The following is a 19,150-nucleotide window of genomic DNA, read 5'->3' on the forward strand; positions in this document are numbered from 1 at the left end:
ATTAAAGTGTGTTTCTCAACTAAGAATTGTTTCATCATCATCATCTATCTCAGCCATAAGACATCCACTGCTGAACATAGGCCTCCCCCTTGGACCTCCATTCGTACCGGTTGGAAGCGACCCGCATCCAGCATCCTCCGGCGACCTTAACAAGGTCGTCTGTCCATCTTGTGGGTGGACGTTATAAGCTGCGCTTGCTAGTCCGTGGTCTCCACTCGAGCACTTTTTGACCCCATCGGCCATCTTCTCTGCGCGCAATGTGGCCCGCCCATTGCCACTTCAGCTTGCTAATCCGGTGGGCTATGTCGGTGACTTTATATAGTTCGTCTACGGATCTCGGAAAGAATTCTTTACCTATGTTAATTTGTAACACAGTTTACTGGTTTATTTAAACGGTTTACGTTGGTACCTATATAAATACTTAATGATAATTTATATTAAAACACGGAACCCGATCAAGAAAACGGAATTTAAAATATTTGTTTGAATTTGATAGATCACGCAACTACATAATATAATATGCAAAGATTAATGAATAGTCAGAATTGCAAATATCTCGTGCCGATTGAACGAAAATGAAAAAATATTTCTGTTTAATATTTTTAATAGTTGGTAGTTGTGGGCAAAATAATGACGCAAATAATAGTGACGTGGGAAGTATACCTGGAAATACGGATACTGGAGAAAATAAATCAACTGAAGATAATGGACCAAACAATAGTGAAGATGCAAAGAATTCGGGAGATCTCTATAACAACATGGTAAATCTATTAAACCGCAATTACACTGGTGGAACACTATTAAACAATATGCTTAACAAATTGAGTGATAATTTTACCAATGGTGTCCCGCTAGGAAAAGGAGGATTACCAAATATGAATTTAAGTGGCCCCTGGAACAATAATATTAGTGGTGGTATTATGGTGGTGCCATTTAACAATTTAGGAGATTTTTCCAACACAAATTGGACCAATGGCATGCCTCTTAACAACATGGGTATATCAAACAACAATTTTACTGGTGGAATATTATTATTACCATTTAATAATATGAATTTTACAAACAGCATGGCTAACAATTTAGGAAATCAACAGAATAGAAACTTTACCAGTGGCATATCTTTTAATGATCTCAGAGATCAAATAAATAACAATATTAGCGGTGGTATTTCAGGCAACAATTGGATGGATCCAAACAACAACAATACAGGGGAAAGCTATACTGGAAATTTAGAAAATATATTCTGGGCTTTTAGGAATCTTTCGATGATTTTGAATGGAACTTATAATAGCTCTGACAGAGTCCTCATGAATGACACTGCTTTGAGTGATTTGCTAAATTACAATACAGGAATAATAAATAATGTTTCCAGTCTCAGAGCTCTTATCGGTACATTTGGAAATTTATTGAGCAGCCTCAACAAAGGAACTTCATATAATAATTTGCCCTCAAGTATTATTAATGGTGGAGTTGGATATAATAACGGTATGCCAAATAATAATTATTTCGGCACAGTTGATCAAAATAATTGGAGTAATAACTATGAAGGAAAACGCTATTTGTATTGGAACAATGAAATATTTAACAAAATATTAAGAGCACCCAACAATTTTCCTATTTCGCCCAAATTTCTTGGACCCAGCAACTTTAATGGACAAATGGATGGAACGGAAAGAAAAAAAGGGATTTTCAACTATAATAATGGAATCAAGGACATTTATCACATCAGATCGTCAATTCCTCCCAATATACGAGGATTTTATTTAAAACATATATTGGATAATAATTATGTTCCTAATAAATATGCTGTAAACCCTAAAATCAATTACGTGGAAAGCTATCCTTCAAATAATAATGCAGGTGCTGAATACTTAGACACTAATGTGTTTGGACAAAATAATCATGGAATTGTAAATCATGAAATACCAAATACCGAACTGTATTACAACAGAATTCTTTTGAATCAGATAGCGAACTTTTAAAAAACGCCGAAAGGATTATTGCCAATAATATAATAATATGGTCTTGTGTATGTTTTGTAATTGGTCTTAAGTATGTTTCCCGTCACATATGTACTATTTAGGCCTCTGCCTGCAGGCGTTATTTTCAATTATAATTAGTAAATCATTTATTACACATAATTTTGATATATTAAAACAACCAACTATCGAAGCGAACATGCACTTAAACACAAGCAGAAAAATATTATTTACCTACGGTTTTTGAGCATTAAATAATATAATTTTAAAATAATGTGTTTTGTTATCCTATAAAATTCCACCATATAAAATAATTATTGAAACGTAACTCTTCATACAACCTAGTTCGTTGTGTGTGTCGTACCTGACTTAGGCAACTCAGCAAGCTTCGTTCGGTACTCGACTGAAAAGCTCTCTATTATATCACGATTATATAAAATACTATTATATTTCTGGGCTACTATCTGTGCGAGTTATTCTTGTTAGTGTTCCGTACAAAACTTTGTTTACGGAACACTTATGGGATCACTTCGGTCTTGTTTAAATTCGTTCACCTGTTCTGGTGTGATTGATCCAAATATTTAAACGCCATGCGAATTACGCTACAATTGACGCTAGCCAGTTAATTATTACATATTCTGCATTCAAAATAACACTGCAATTATTCTCCGTTTTAAATTAATTGCTAAAAGATTCAGTTCAAGGATGATTTTCGGTCAGAAAATATTTGCACTTGTTATTCGCACGATGTTCAGAGATCCGTACTTAATTGTATGATTATCTTGAATATTTTATCTAGCGTAATCTAGTTGGTCTGGTTGGTAGCTCCTGGAATGGGAAGGACTTGGCATCAACATCAACGGCGAATACATCACTCACCTTCGGTTTGCCGACGATATCGTAGTCATGGCAAAGTCGATGGAGGAACTCAGCATGATGCTCGATGACCTCAACCGAGTTTCACAACGGGTGGGCTTGAAAATGAACATGGACAAGACGAAACTTATGTCAAATGCCAATGTTGTGCCCATCCCAGTCTCTGTTGGGAACTCGGTACTTGAAGTTGTTGACTCGTACATCTACCTAGGACAAGTAGTCCAATTGGGTAGGTCCAACTTCGAGAAAGAGGTCAACCGCCGAATCCAACTCGGTTGGGCAGCGTTCGGGAAACTACGTAATGTCTTTTCGTCCGACATACCTCAGTGCCTCAAGACGAAAGTCTTTAATCAATGTGTGTTACCAGTGATGACTTACGGCTCCGAAACGTGGTCTTTCACTATCGGCCTCATCTCAAAACTCAAAGTCGCTCAACGAGCTATGGAGAGGGCTATGCTCGGAGTTTCTCTACGTGATCGAATCAGAAATGAGGAGATCCGTAGACGAACTAAAGTCACCGACATAGCCCACCGGATTAGCAAGCTGAAGTGGCAATGGGCAGGCCACATTGCACGCAGAGAAGATGGCCGATGGGGTCGAAAAGTGCTCGAGTGGAGACCACGGACTAGCAAGCGCAGCGTAGGACGTCCACCCACAAGATGGACAGACGATCTTGTTAAGGTCGCCGGAAGACGCTGGATGCGGGTCGCTTCCAACCGGCACGTATGGAGGTCCAAGGGGGAGGCCTATGTTCAGCAGTGGACGTCTTATGGCTGAGATGATGATGATGATGATGAATCTAGTTGGAAGCCTAGGTATTACCCATTATTATTTTAGTCATAGGGTCAAGGAGGAAACAGCGGCTCGGAAAAAATTGCCGGATACAGTGGCTCACTCAGCCTAATTCCAACATGAGAGAGGCTATTAGCTTCCCTGCTAATACCTTCAGTAGAAACATTCAGTAATCGAACAATTATTGGACGAGCAATGGTTATACTAAGTATTCTAACACGTAAGGTTGCTACAGTGTATAGCGATATTTGGGCTACTGAGCCACTGTTTGCGTTGAGCCACTGTTCCCAACTTCACCCTAATCATAATATTTTGACGCAGTTTGTTGCAGAAATTATAGTTTGTATTCGTGTTAATGTAGAATATGGTCATGACAACGCTTTTGTGGACAGTAATTGTGCAATGACTAAGTAATAGGGTGATTCAAAATCTATGTTTTAATTTTTTTTTAATTTTCGCTCGATAATTTCTACCTACCAACTAAAACTCGTAATTAATATGACAATTTTTGGTTAAAATATATAGGGGTCGCTACCACATATGTATACCACCTGCTAACTTTTACAAATTTTCTACAATTACGTTCTTACTGCAATGTTATGGTTTGCTATAATAATAAGATCCGTCATTTACTATAGGTAATATCGCCGTTATTTAATTTCACAAGTTTTCAAATGTCGACAGCGACCCCTAAATATCAATTTAAATATTATTATTATTATTTGTATCTCCTTGGATATCACGGGCCTATAATCCCGGTTTTTTGATAGGCTTGCGTGGGGACACAGATCCAACACGTAGAGGCCCCTTGGAGAGCTTTAATGTCATGTAGAACGCCTGCTGGAACCCGTTCACAGGTGCAACAATAGACACCCATGAACCGGTCTCAGCAGGCATTGGGACTATTGTAGCAAAAGTGAATAGTATACCGGTCTATGGATTGAAGTTTGGGTGGACAATGAGACTGGGCTATTGTAAAGAGTTCGGACACCTGCCATAACAATGCTAACACACGTTATCGAGGCAGGTGGTGACTTGCCGCTGACTAGATGGGCCCCTGAAACTGCCGTCGTGAAGACGACCAGGGGCAACATCGGTGTGAGCGGCTCAGGGGTGTCGAGAGGTGTGCGCCGCTTTCTACCCAGTGGCTGTTATTATTATTATTATTGTTTCTCCTTTTTGGACTTCACGGGCCTATAAATCCCGGTCTTTTGATAGGCTTACGTGGGGATATAGATCCAACACGTAGAGGCCCTTTGAAGAGTTTTAATGTCATGTAGAACGCCTGCTGGAACCCGTTCACAGGCGCAACAATAGACACCCGTGAACCGGTCGCAGCAGGCATTGGGACTATTGTAGAAGAAGTGAACAGTATACCGGTTTATGGATTGATGTTTGGGTGGACAATGAGACTGGGCTATTGTAAAAGAGGTCCGGACACCTGCCATAACAATGTAAACACCGTCATCGAGACAGGCGGTGACTCGCCGCTTACTAGATGGGCCCCTGAAACTGCCGTCGTAAAGACGACCAGGAGCAACATCGGTGTGAGCGGCTCAGGGGTGTCGAGAGGTGTGCGCCGCTTTCTACCCAGTGGCTGTTAACAGCCACTGTGCCAACTCGCGTCTTATGCATCTTTCACTTCCACCCCTGGAGCATATAGCTCTAACGACTCCTCTCTGGACGGCCAATTAAGGCAAGCCAGAGCTGAGAGTCCTGCGGGTCTCCTTGGGGTCCACTCCGACCGACGAAGACACGCCGGAGACGGAGACCCTGACCGACTCTCGGGAGTACTCGGGTCCGTGGGGTCGTTACTCCCCAACAGCTCGCCACAAGCTGCCCTGCGGGCTTATTATTATTATTATTATAGCCTTTTTTATTCCATATTCCTTTCAGTTTATCTATGCTTTCAAGTTGGTTGTAGAATATGTTTATATGGATCCCTCTCTGGGTGAAGGCCTCCTCCAGTTCATATTCTTAGTTTCTTTGTCTTGTTGTTATTGTAGTTGTTGTTGTTGTTGTTGATGTTGTTGTTACTGTTGTTGTTGTTGTTCTTGTTGTTATTGTTGGTGTTTAAACTGGAGGGTTTTGGTCATTATACCCCACGGTGACCAGCCGGGTTGGGGTATTATTGTTGGATTGTTGTTTTGATGTTGTATTTGAGTGTTGGTTGCCGGTGTCTGCTAATTACTATATTTTATATGTGTTTTTTCCAGACTGGGAATATGCCCCTGCTCTCATTATATCAAAGGCATTTGATCTTTGTATCTTCGGGGTGGAAATAACCTTCTCGCTCTCATTGCTTGTATTTGGTGATCCCGACTCGGACCTCTTGCGTTTGTCGGATTCTCTCATCTTACCTTTGACTACCACTTTGTTATGTCGAATGTATGCAAAGTTCCCGTTATCTCTTTCTTGTTTTAAATCTGCGAGTAATTGCTTTCTCTCTTCCATTCCCTGCTTTGTTAGGTCTTCTGATATGTATGTATTTTGCTGCATTTTCCTTTTGTTTTTTAAGATTTCAATTTTTTTCTGGAATGTTGTGGTACTTAGAAGAATCGGTCTTATTTTATTGGTGTTATCTTTTTTACCTATTCTATTTATTCTGTTTATTTCGCACAAGTCTATTTTTACGCCGATATTTTCCAGCACTTCTATTGTTATATTCGTAAGTTCTTGCGTATTTTTTTCACATTCTTCAAGTCCATGTAAGAGTACATTATTTTTCTTAGAGTTTATTTCCAAGTAGTTTATTTTCTTGTTTAGAGTTTCGATTTCAACTTTAAGCTGTTTATTCTCCTCGATAAGCGGGTTGAGTTTCGCGTCGATACTCTTCATTACATTATTAGTAATTGTTTCGTTCAGTATATCAGTTTGTTTGTTGAGTTCTTCCTGCATTTTCGTAAACAACATTGACATTTCGGGTGACAGTGACAGCTGGTTGGCCATAGTGAGGTGAGGTTATACGAGCGGATCGGATTGTACGTGGAACGGAACGTCAGTTCGTGTGATTGCGCCTTTAATCGATGCGGGTCGAATGGATTGATACGGTTGCGTTTGACAGGTTGGTAACACTGTTGAAAATGTCGGATCTTTTATAACCTCAAAATTTCGTAGAAACTTTTTTATGATTATTTTGTGTGTTTTAATAGTATATGTTGTTATTTATATCACTTTTTACTAGTTTTTATGGCGGCACTTGGCTTATTATATTTATTTGTATCGCTGATCACTTTATCCAAAGGATTTTGTTAAAATTACGGAGCACTCTGAGTACACAACTTTCTCTTATGACACCGGAACCGGAACCATAAATTTAAATATATGTAAGTAAAATAAATCTGGAGTGTTTCCTAATGCAATAACTAGAGAATTTTTAGTTGAGACTAAAAAAGAAATAAAACAAAAAAGGACTCTCTTTGATTTCATAACCCCTAAATATAATTTTTTAGTAGAGTATTACAGACTCAATATTTATTTTTCATAATATATTTATGTTCAATTCGTCTATTAATAGCTTATACATTTAATAATATACAATTCATAAGTTAGATAAATCAATCATCACTTTTTTTAGGTACTATAACTTTATCAAGTTAGATTAGATGAAGCTTCCTTTATAAATTAAAATTAAATTAAATATCATTTATTATTTATTATAAATTACAATAATCCCAAAAGTACGACTAATTTTTTAAATAATGGTTACCAGATATCATTTTTATTATGATTTAAAATCATGAGCTGAATTTTCACTGAAGGTACCTATTGTATACCGATGTCGATGACGAAAATCTGTCCGGTTGGATTTTCAAAGAGGGATTTTTGAGCGTTTTATTAGTAATTCCAGTCCTATAATATATTTATCCATCTAACACATATAAAATAAAGCGAGGGAGGATTGGACTTGATACAATTAACACTGTGATTATTAATTAGTCCAGGGGTCGTACAAAAAGTGCGGATGACGTCAAACCACTTATAGGATGATTTCAAATAGTATTTTTGATTTTCATAAACAATTATCACTTATCATTTATCAACCTCTTTATTAAACGATATCGCCACTTGAAATGAGTAAGTACGTTTTTGACTGACACATTGTCAATCAGATGAACAATAAATTGACTTCGTTATTGTTTAGCTATTGTATCTTCACGATTATATTTAGCTAAAATTTATATTTACTAATGTATAAGAAAACGCTCTAAAATGTCATCTTTACTCGAATATTGTGGCAATTTTCCGTTTTTGGAGGTATGTGACACGGAAGTTTAAATACAAACTTAAACATCATCCTGTGTGCAAGATTACGTCATTTTTACGTCATCCGAACTTTTTGTCCGACCCCTGATTATTACTAACTAGTTAGCAGAAAAAAAATCTGAAGTTATCGGTACGCTGTTGTTTTAAAACCAAATTATAACTACCTACTAGCAGGCTTCTATGATAATTTCACCCTTGTACTTGATAATGGCACCCTTTTAGATAATTCACACTAACTATGTTTCGTCTTATGTTCGCATTTTTCTTCTTTGTCTATGGTTGCTTGAATATTTATAGTACAGTTTACATTGTTGTATGCAAATTTTTTGTATTTTGGTAAGGCAAACGTCGGGCATCTAATAGTTATTAAATGAATAATTGCTCAATTCTGACCGATCATGCAAGAAAAGATGTTAATATAATCCTAAATATGAACAACAATGTACATTCAGACATATTCAGTAGTCTATGTTCCATATAAGGATGGAGCATTATTTTTTTACTTTATTATTCTTTCATTATTTACTTCTTACTTTTGGAGCCTATGGCCTAAATCTTGATTACATCGAGATCCCTGCCAGCAGTGCACAAATAGTCGAGAACGTTCCAGATCAAAATACGGCTGGTGGTCACATAAATACTAATTATTATGGAGGCATTGGAGACCCAGATTATTATGGACACAGTTATGGAAACAAATATAATGGCAAATACTTTGGCAAGGATGTGGAGGATTTTTTAATCAACAGAAAATTAAGTGATGTTGAAAAGTTACAAAGGTCGCGAGGATTATATGAACATTATGAATACGACGATGGGAATCCAGGTTTTAAATTTTTTTGTTAGTCGTAGTTTAGTGTCCCACTGCTGTGGGACACAGGAAAGGAGGGGTCCTTTCCTCCACTCAACCCTGTCGTTTGTACGTTCCCGCCAATCTGGATAAAATGTTTTAAATAATTTTTTTTTTATGTAACCCGACCCGGTCGCGTAGTGGGTAGTGACCCTGCCTGTGAAGCCGATGGTCCTGGGTTTGAATCCCGATAAGGGCATTTATTTCCTTTTTTTACACAATACAGCCTGGAACTCCTCGGCATGGAGCTGAGTTCAGTCCTCAGCTTCGGCAGCTTCATTGAGTCTAAAGCACAAACTGCGGCCAGAAAGCTGGGCGTCCTAAATAAGGTGAAGCGATACTTCACACCTGGACAGCTTCTAACACTTTACAAAGCTCAAGTCCGGTCGTGTATGGAGTATTGCAGCCACCTGTGGGATGGCTCAGCTAAATACCAACTCGCCGCTTTGGACTCAGTGGAGCGCAGAGCCAGGACGATGATTGGCGACAAGAAGCTAACGGCTAAGCTTCAGTCTTTGGCCCATCGGCGGAAAGTCGCCAGCCTGTCGGTATTCTACAGGTTGCACTTCGGGGAGTGTGCCCAAGAGCTACACGAGCTCATTCCACCGTCCCCATTCTACCATTGGACTTTTAGACGCACGGCCGGTTTCCATCCTTACTTGGTAGATATTCCACCAATTCGCACGAAGCGCTTTGCTTCTACTTTCCTTATGCGCACTGCCAAGGAATGGAATTCCTTGCCGGCGTCTATATTTCCGTGTTCTTATAACCCGGCAACCTTCAAATCAAGAGTGAACAGGCACCTTCTGGGCGAGCTCGCTCCATCGTAGGCCACGTCTACGCCTCGGCTAGTCTGTGGCCATGAGTAAGCCCATTGATAAGTAAAAAAAAATACATTAAATAAATTGATAAATACCTACCTACTATATGAGTGTTGTTTTACCTGCATATTTCTGAACTAGTCATATCAAATTTTGAATGGGTAAAATATGGAGACTCAGAGGAATCAAAAAATAATTCGAGGCGTGTAAAGTGTCCTAATAACATAAATATATAACCTCATTCTAGACGTTCACGGCAGAATCCAGCGTCCTTGTCAAGCGTACGACACATTCTGCATCCGCAAGTTTTTTGCACAGCACTCCCAATGCAAGATATCCGGGAGAGAAGTCCCTGAGCCCCTGTTCCGAGCCCAGGCCACGCTCAACATCCCTAACTCCAACGTGTCGGCTATATTTAACAATTTGGAATATAGAGGAATCAAAGACGGGAGAGTAGCAGAGTTTTAGTAAGTGTGATAATTTGGGTGTCAGTTCATTCGTCGCTTCGTTTCTAAATTCGTTTGTAAACCTAATAAGGGGCCATCCATTAATTACGTCACACGTTTAGGGAGAGGGAGGGGGTCAAGAAAATGTGACATATTGTGACATGGGGGAGGGGGGAGACACAAACTCATCAGTAACCGAGAATTTATTTAAATTATTTAGTTCGCTGTACATTTAAATAACAAGTTTTTAAAACGAAAATAGTTTAATCGTTTAATTTTCTTTCCTAAGGAGTTTTGGGTTATAAAATTACTAATATTTATATCGTCAAAAATATTTTGATAAAATATTAATACATAATACTTAGGTACTTACTTAATTACATTTGGCGATTTCGTAGAAAAAATGTGACGTCACACTAGGGGGGGAGGGGTTTGCCAAATGTGACCAAGTGTGACAAGGGGGGGGGGAAGGGTCAAAAAACCTAGAAATTGGTGTGACGTAATTAATGGATGACCCCTAAGTTACGATTTGCTAATTATTTGAATATCATCACAGCAATTAGGTTTACGTCTCTCCTATGGATATGCATAAAAATTAAGGGCTAAAGTCTGTGCGCAAAGAAAAGAGTCATGGAATGTATGGGGCCCAATACATTCCACGACTCTTCTCTACGTACAGACTCTATTAAGCCTAATTTTTTGATCGAACTCTTTATACTGTACGGTGCCTTACAATGTTAGGAGGGTCTTAAGTATATGATATTTGAATATGGTTTGTTTTTGTTTATGCTAAATCAAAAATGATGTAGCTTGAAATTGTTTTTTCATTATCATTTCATGCCAACCTTCATGCTTTCAGCTAGATGGAACCATACTTTTACTCGTGTTATCCCGGCATTTTTTGTCACGGCTCATGGAAGCCTGATGGGATCCGCTTGACAACTACCACAGCACTATCGAGGAATTTTAACGAAAACCAGATCGATAAAGTAATTTTTTTTTCAGTATCGACAAAGAGACGGACAACTTGGTAATTGCTGTGGACTTCGACCAAGTTACTTTCGGCTCTCAAACCTTGTATCTGAAATACTACCTGAGAGGTCGAGAGCCGGTCGTAGTGCAGGACGCCGCTGGCGCTACGTTTGGTAAAACTTTTGTTCATCACCTTCTACACTACTGCGATTTGCCAAATGCTGATATATTATATACGTATAATAGGTGTGTCATGCCCACAGATCTAGACGCTTATGCTAAAATAATGTGCTAGCTTAGGTTGTTAAAAACGACATTACAACTAGATCTAATTTAGCAAAAAAAAAATGATTTATTTGGGCAGTTTCAATCATTTAAATCAAATGATTTCTTTATTTTTTTTTGTCTAAGTGGTATTTTTTTCAGTGCAAGTATCAGTCACGGCGGTGATACCAAATCTGAAAAACTTGAAGCTGGATCGCGCAGAAATATATACGTATAATGGGGAACCTGTACCTCCGTTCCTCGCTGGCCCACGACTGGCGTTGAGCACAGGTAATAAAAGTGTACAGAGACCATTAACGTATATATGTATGGACTGGCTTTGCGGGCACTAAAAATGGTACTAGTTTAGCGGTGTGACTCACGAATTCCAGCCAATCGTGCAGTCTAACGCAACTATTAGTTGCGACCAATAGCGCACGTGATGCGAACTCGTCAACCAATCGCGCTCGTGATGCGAACTCATCAACCAATCACGTTGTACCGGTGTCACACCGCTGTACTGGCCCCTGTCAGTTGGTATTGTTCGTAAGGCCAGTCCCTAGATATCTATGTCAATGACAGAGACCCATGTTAAGTAATTGACCTAAGAATACACACACACATAGACACCACGCAGTTAAAACAAAACTGCGATTTCATCAGCGAAGGAATATAATAATATTATAGACATACACGTAGGTGCAAAACTGTCCCAATTGTAGCATCTTAATAGAATGTGGAAAAGTTGATGTCGATCCATGGGAGGGGCACATGATTATACATAGTACTCCTTAAAATTTCCTACAAATCGGCCTAACATAATATGATATACTTGGAGTTTACGGTTATTTTGTAATTAAGAATAGGAAAGCAGAAAAAAATACATTTTAATTTTTTCCAATATTTCTAGTTCCTCCTATGGAAACTCCAAATAAGGAACCATACATAATTGAGAAATGTAGCCTCTATAAAATGAGGTATCAACTGTTTGAAGTTTTGTAGTTATGGCAGAGTGACAGTCGTCTTTAACATTGAACTAAAATTTTCTATGGCTGTTTTTTATGGTACACTTAATTTATTTTAATAAAAAGTAACCTAAAATTAAAACTACCTACAAAACTAAAACTAATACCTAAAAAAAAAAAATACATATATATATAACATGATGTGGGTGATCTAGCCGAATATGTATATGTATATTAGGCTAGATCACCCAGGTCCGAACCCTGTGGAAGGGTTACCATAAGGCTGGCTTAATTTATTAAAACAATTATTGATGATTTTATAAGGCTCCTAGCCTTAGGAGGCTCCTAAGGCTAAGGAGATTGGGTATTATGTATTACCAGAGATATATATAACTCCTTATAAGAATAAATAAAGTCTAAGAAAAAAACGTGCATCGGAAATCAAGAAAAACTCATTCTCGAATAGATGGCGGACACACCTTTTGCCTATTCTCGGCTAGATGGCGTTGACACCGTTGACACCGTTTGATATTTAACAATTTTAACACATATCCGTGAAAGAACATGGGTCAGTATGGAACAATAAAAAATAAAAATCATTTATCCGTATACATATTTTGATTAATTTATACATTTTCAATTTTATTTTAAGTTTTAATCGTGTGTCGATAGATGGCAAAATGTACCGTGACTACAAAATTTATTGGCAATAGCCCTCTGTACTATCTATTCTCTTTGGTATTACTTTTTTTTCTACAGATCCAGAAGTGGTAACGATGTTCGCCACAGCAATCGCTAATGTGCCAACGGATGCCCAAGAATCGCTGATGACTGAGGGAGTTTTCTACATTTTAAATTTCATTCAGTATAATATTTGTGATTTTGGTTTGAAGGTTATTTAGAACTATGTGCTACCTTTGCTATTAAAGGATTATGTTAAAACATATTGTCTGTTTTTATATTAAATCATTTTTGCACTTATAGTTGGTCAAACAAATCTTGTCAGTAGAAAAAGGCGTAAAATTCAAACTTTCTATGAGACGATAACCCTTCGCACCTACTGTTTTTAAATTTGCCGCCTTTTCTACTGACAAAATATACTTGACCAACTATTATAATTTGTAGGTACCTGCCCGCTAATAGATAGCAACCTTAGGCATTTGCATTTGTTTCGACAGTGTAACTATTTACTCTTTTAACATTTAGCTTGGCACCGACCTCAATTTTTTAGCATTCTTTTATAAAGTCGCTTTTCCTTTTTTTAAAGGTTAATTTTCCTAATTTGAATAAGTAAGCGCGTGTCATGACTTTTTATTTTTTTAATCCTTAATATCAAAACAACGGCTAAGTATCGTCTTCAAAGATACAAAGTGAGTGAGGTTTAAGATAGTTAGTTATTTACGATACAAGTGCGAAAAATAGGAAATTGGAATTACCTATTTGCAAGTGTACCGTTAATGCAACGTTTTACAGTAGGTACATAGTTAATGGTCCTTTAAATATTCGACGTACAGTCGTACATAGTTACGTAATATGCGTGCAGTGCGTAGCAGTGTCGTAATGTTGCACCAGATGTACCTACTGTACTGTGTATGATATTACAGATACATATTTTATAAAATGTATAGTGATATTTGCGTGATATGAATATAATGATGTATTGTTATTATTTTTGCTTGTATGTAAATTCAATGTTGATGTGTAAAAGTGCCCTTGTGGTCGATTAGCTGAATAAATGTTGAAGTTTTAAGTTTTATTTTCTAACAATTTTACACATAATATGAATAAATATTACACACAACAATAATTATACAAAGTTCTACATGGTCTCAAAGTATGATCAATAAGGCTTGTATTGTGGGTAAGTACCTACTACTAGTACTAGACGCGCGACGATATATACTTACTTATAAATATAATACAGTGAAACCTGGTGAAGTGGAACCTGGATAAGTGAGAAACCTCTATAGCTGGGACTCATGGTGCGGTCCCGACACTTTAGCACTGAATTACCTCTATTACTGAGAAAAAACGAACCTCTATAACTGGGATTCGTTGTTGTGATTTTATAGTCACATTTACCTCTATAATTGAGACAGAGAGTGTATTTTACCTCTGTTACTGAGAATATATTTATAAGATTACATTTTCCTAATAGTTTTTTAGAATTTTATAGGGAATTGACCTCTATCTGAGATAACGTCAATCGATGACCTCTCTAACTTGGACTTTATTGAACAATTTCCGTATTCTTATTAACTCTTAGTCTATCCACAAATTCCGCATTTACCTAATTGTGTCTAAACAACTTCAAGTTTGATTTAGTTCATTTATGTAAGTAGTTAAAACTATCGAAACGAAATTGGTAACTAACACGAAAAATTAATTTTCATTTATTAAATTTCTAATACGCAATGAAGTCCGTATCAAATTTAATTTAATTTTGAAATGTCTATCCTTTGGAGAATTATTCAAAATAAATTCAAAGAAATATTTAAACAGACTTAAAAAATATTTAGGCACAAGGATTATTTTACCTTATTTATTATTAAAGATAATTACTAAATACCTTATAAACCACCTCTATAACTGAAATATACTCTATTCTCACCTCTATTAATTGAACCCTCTGTAAATGAGACAGAAATTTATTTGTACCTGGCTAACTGGGAGCCTGGGTAAGTGGAAAACCTCTTTAAGTGAGACAAATTTGCTCGTCCCTTGAGATTCCACTTATCCAAGTTTCACTGTATAATATACATTTTTTCGGGGAGCTGGAGCGTCGCCTGCAGGAGATCTCGACCCACGCTCCGGGTCGTTCCTGGCATATAGTTATATATATATATATATATATATATAACTATAACAAAAGGTAAGCAAACACGTACCAAGATCACCGCTTATGATGCCACAGACAGACAGATTAATAAAAAAATAGAGTAACATTGCAAGCTTTTAATACAACAAAATTACACAGCTTTAAGACCAAAATCACAAATGTTGTATTGCAAGTAGTTAATGGCATAAAAAATGCCATCCGTGCTCTGTTGTTCCAAGTTTTCAATTGGAAGGCCTGCCGTGGCAAAATATGAAAACATGGCTACCACTTCAGGATCTGAAATATAAAAGTGGTTTTATAATGAAATATCTAGTTATCATTTAAAAACCATTACATTATTTAACTTATTACGACAGAGACGAAACAAAATTAGCGTCTTGCGTGAGTTTTTTTAAATATTTTAAATCATTATTTATATACCACACCACGTGTTTGAATACCACAAAGAATAAAAATACTTTTATAAACCTCCCCTCATTTTAAAAAATATCTAAAATGTTGAAAATTTTTGAGCGGTAGAAACGCTCATAATTTTTGGCGCGAATTCGACAGAACTGATGACGTCACTCGGTGTGGACGCAACAAACGTTTGCTATTTAGTGGCGAGTAAGGTCATAATGCCATGTCTTTCACTCTTGGTTGGTCTTAACAATTTGTTTAAACGAGTGACGTCACCTAGCGTTTCGATTAATGGCGTTGCGTTTCGCTCACTAGCTTTTTGCAGTTTTTATTATAAAATAATAATAATAATAAATAAATATTATAGAACATTCTTACACAGATTGACTAAGTCCCACAGTAAGCTCAAGAAGGCTTGTGTTGTGGGTACTCAGACAACGATATATATAATATACAAATACTTAAATACATAGAAAACACCCATGACTCAGGAACAAATATCTGTATCATCATTCAAATAAATGCCCTTACTGGGATTCGAACCCAGGACCATCGGCTTCGCAGGCAGGGTCACTACCCACTAGGCCAGACCGGTCGTCATGATTTTATTCTGAGTCATGGGTGTTTTCTATGTATATAAGTATGTATTTATCTATATAAGTATATATATCGTCGCCTAGCACCCATAGTACAAGCTTTGCTTAGTTTGGGGCTAGGTTGATCTGTGTAAGATGTCCCCAATATTTATTTATTTATTTATTTTAAGCAATTAACTGATAATTTAATAACGGAAATGCATTCGTAACTTGACATAACGGCAACAAACATCCGAATAAAAAATATTTCGTCTAATGTGCTCTGTCAAGTAGTTGATCATATATAATGTACTAACCTGAACTTATACCTAATTGTGGACTAACCGCAAATGGAAGAATAGGATTTTCCCCGTACGTAAATATCTCAGCTCTGTCCAATCTTAGATCATCCAATCCAGGTATAATCGATGTGATGCTTAATTGTACTGAAAAAATTACATATAATGCAAATAGTAAGTTATCTCGTGTGAAAGTGAAAGTTATCGCGGAACAAACTATCAAAAAAAAAAAAACTTCAAATGCCGGCATTACCTCAAGCCTCGAAATTGAATGTAGTACCTATGACTTCGCTTCGCTTTGCTCGTTCATTTAATTATTTTTTTAGAACATTTTCTTCCTCTAAAGAAAACGAAGAAAAAAGCTTTAATTTGATAATTGAGAAAGGTTGAAATACTTACGAAAAATTATTAAGTTACCGGTGTCTCTATTAACTTCTGGCTCTCGTCCTCTCAGGTAATATTTAATGACTGAGTTGTTCGATATTATCGTGACAGCATCAAAATAGAAAGTAATAACCAAGTTGTCTGTAACTTTGTTGATACTGAAATAAATAAAAAATCCCATAAGCACGAAAATGTTAATAGAGTTAGACCAAGAAAACTCTTCAACGATTTTGACAGCATACGTCATAATTTCATAGAAGTTTGACGCTTAAAATAACACTTGCACTGCGTGTGCTATCAAACTCGTCGCAGATTTGTCAAGAAAATGTTATATATTTCATCACATCATATTTTCAAGAAATAGAAATGTTGTTTCCAAGGATCTTAAATATTTAAAATTATTGAAAATTATCAACTTTAAGGTTTTAAAGTTTTGCTTGAGTCTGTCCTCGCAAATATACAATACAATACAATACAATACAATACAATACAATACTCTTTATTGCATACCTCACATACACGTAGTCAATATAGTCTTTTTTGCCTGGTTATTACACCTACTCTTGATCAAAACGTGTAAAAATTCAATAAAAAAAGTATTTTTAGGGTTCCGTACCTCAAAAGAAAAAAACGGAACCCTTATAGGATTACTCGTGCGTCTGTCTGTATGTACGTCTGTCACAGCCTATTTTCTCGGAAATTACTGGACCAATTTAGTTGAAATTTGGTACACATATGTAAATTAGTGACCCAAAGATGGAAATATTTTGTTTAATAATTTACAATACCTACATAGGTTCAAAGTTATTTAAGAAAATAGCCAAAAAATTACCATTTCCCCCCCTTTATCTCCGAAACTACTGGGTCTAAAATTTTGAAAAAAATACTCAAAATAGTTCTTTACCTATAGATAACAGGAAAATCGATTAGAAATGTGCAGTCAAGCGTGAGTCGGGCTTATGTACGGAACCCTAGAAACGCTAGTCCTACTCGCACTTGGCCGGTTACTTTCGTTAGCCTTAATAGTATTTAAGACGGGGGATGGCGAAAACTTAAGTATTAAACTTACTAAAATTCTTCCACTCTAGCATTATTTAGTCCTTCATACATGAAGTTAAGGTTAGTGATGGAAATATTGGCACTAGGGAAGTTATAATTCGATTGTGGCCGGAAAAAGGGGTCAGGGAGTCTCCTTCCCGATATCTTGCACTTGGAGTGTTCTGCGAAAAACTTGCGAATACAGAAGGTGTCGTATACTTGGCACGGACGCTCTATAATTCCGTGGATATCTGGAATATTAAAAATATCACATGCATAATGAATGTTAGCATGTTTGCGGAAATCATCACAAACACAAAATTACAGCCAGTCCATTTCAGCTTCCTCAGTTTTTGCACTTTCAGCCAGATTCGAACTTTAAGATGCGTCAGTTAATAGATCTAGAAACGATGTGGATTAGATATGAAACAAAAACGTCACTTTTGACACTGTCGCATTTAATCCATAACGTTTCTAGATCTATTAATTAATAGAGAGATTTAAGATACGGCAATTGCCGTATCTTAAAGTTCGAATCAGGCAGTTTATCAATTATACGGCAAATAGTGGCCATTCTTCCGTTATGTTCAGCCCATCGACACCCCATACTTTGATAAATTAAGAACGTACTTGTTACCAACATTGAGGGATAGAAATAATCTTATCGAATTAAAATGACTGCTGTTGCATTTTGGTGGCACATACCATACTTGCTTTTAACATAGACGTATTATACTTACTTTTCTTTAGGTTGGTATGATTGGTAGTAAAACGTCAAACGTCATTTAAATTGTCGTGAACGTGGAAATATGTGGTTATTTTTTATTGTAATTGGTAAAATAACTTTAGCTGTTATTTAAATGGGGGCCAAATCTTTAAGGAAATGTGAAGTTTGTAGTGGGTGTGCAAGAAGACTAACTACTGACGCATTTTTGGCCAAATTTCCACTTGATCCGAACAGGTCGGTAAACTGATGTTTGTATGCAATATTTTCATTTTTTACTTTGAGTCGTTAACAGTTACTAATTTAATTAGTTTTAGTCGTGTACAATCCATGATTAAAACGAAAATATTTTGTGAATAAAGTATTTTTAAGTAAAAAACTAAGTAACCTATGACACGAATAGTGTACGACCAATTTATCGATAATCTCTTTATTTCAGATGTCGATTATGGGCAAAGCTGAGGAAAAGGAAATGAGGATTTGGCGTATTTATTTACCTATTCAAAAGCTGAATGGAAACAAGTTCATTTGTGGAAATCATTCTCCATCCAGTGCCTTCAATAAAAAGGGACCAGATTAAAAAAGAATGCGCGCGAATTCAGCATATTGTAATATGCCTACTTGAATAATAAACTATGTTATTTTTATCATGTAAAATAAA

The 19,150-nt window shown here is 36.7% G+C and overlaps 1 protein-coding gene across 1 annotated transcript; it reads left to right on the forward strand.

Annotated features, from left to right (window-relative positions):
* The first annotated feature begins 630 nt into the window (after nucleotides 1–630).
* LOC134670454 (uncharacterized) lies at nucleotides 631–13,133 on the forward strand. Its single transcript, XM_063528280.1, has 6 exons — nucleotides 631–761; nucleotides 8,498–8,739; nucleotides 9,832–10,051; nucleotides 11,036–11,175; nucleotides 11,429–11,557; nucleotides 12,991–13,133. Exons 1-6 carry the CDS (start codon nucleotides 631–633, stop codon nucleotides 13,131–13,133), a joined length of 1,005 nt encoding a protein of 334 aa, XP_063384350.1.
* The last annotated feature ends 6,017 nt before the right edge of the window (nucleotides 13,134–19,150 follow it).

Source organism: Cydia fagiglandana, chromosome 14 (assembly GCF_963556715.1).
Source record: "Cydia fagiglandana chromosome 14, ilCydFagi1.1, whole genome shotgun sequence".
Classification (NCBI taxonomy): Eukaryota; Metazoa; Arthropoda; class Insecta; order Lepidoptera; family Tortricidae; genus Cydia; species Cydia fagiglandana.

Coding starts and splice junctions, on each gene's coding strand:
- LOC134670454 (XM_063528280.1), top strand. CDS start 631: ATGACGCAAATAATAGTGACGTGGGAAGTATACCTGGAAATACGGATA. Junction 11,176..11,428: donor CGCCGCTGGCGCTACGTTTG/GTAAAACTTTTG, acceptor TATTTTTTTCAG/TGCAAGTATCAGTCACGGCG. Junction 11,558..12,990: donor ACGACTGGCGTTGAGCACAG/GTAATAAAAGTG, acceptor TTTTTTCTACAG/ATCCAGAAGTGGTAACGATG.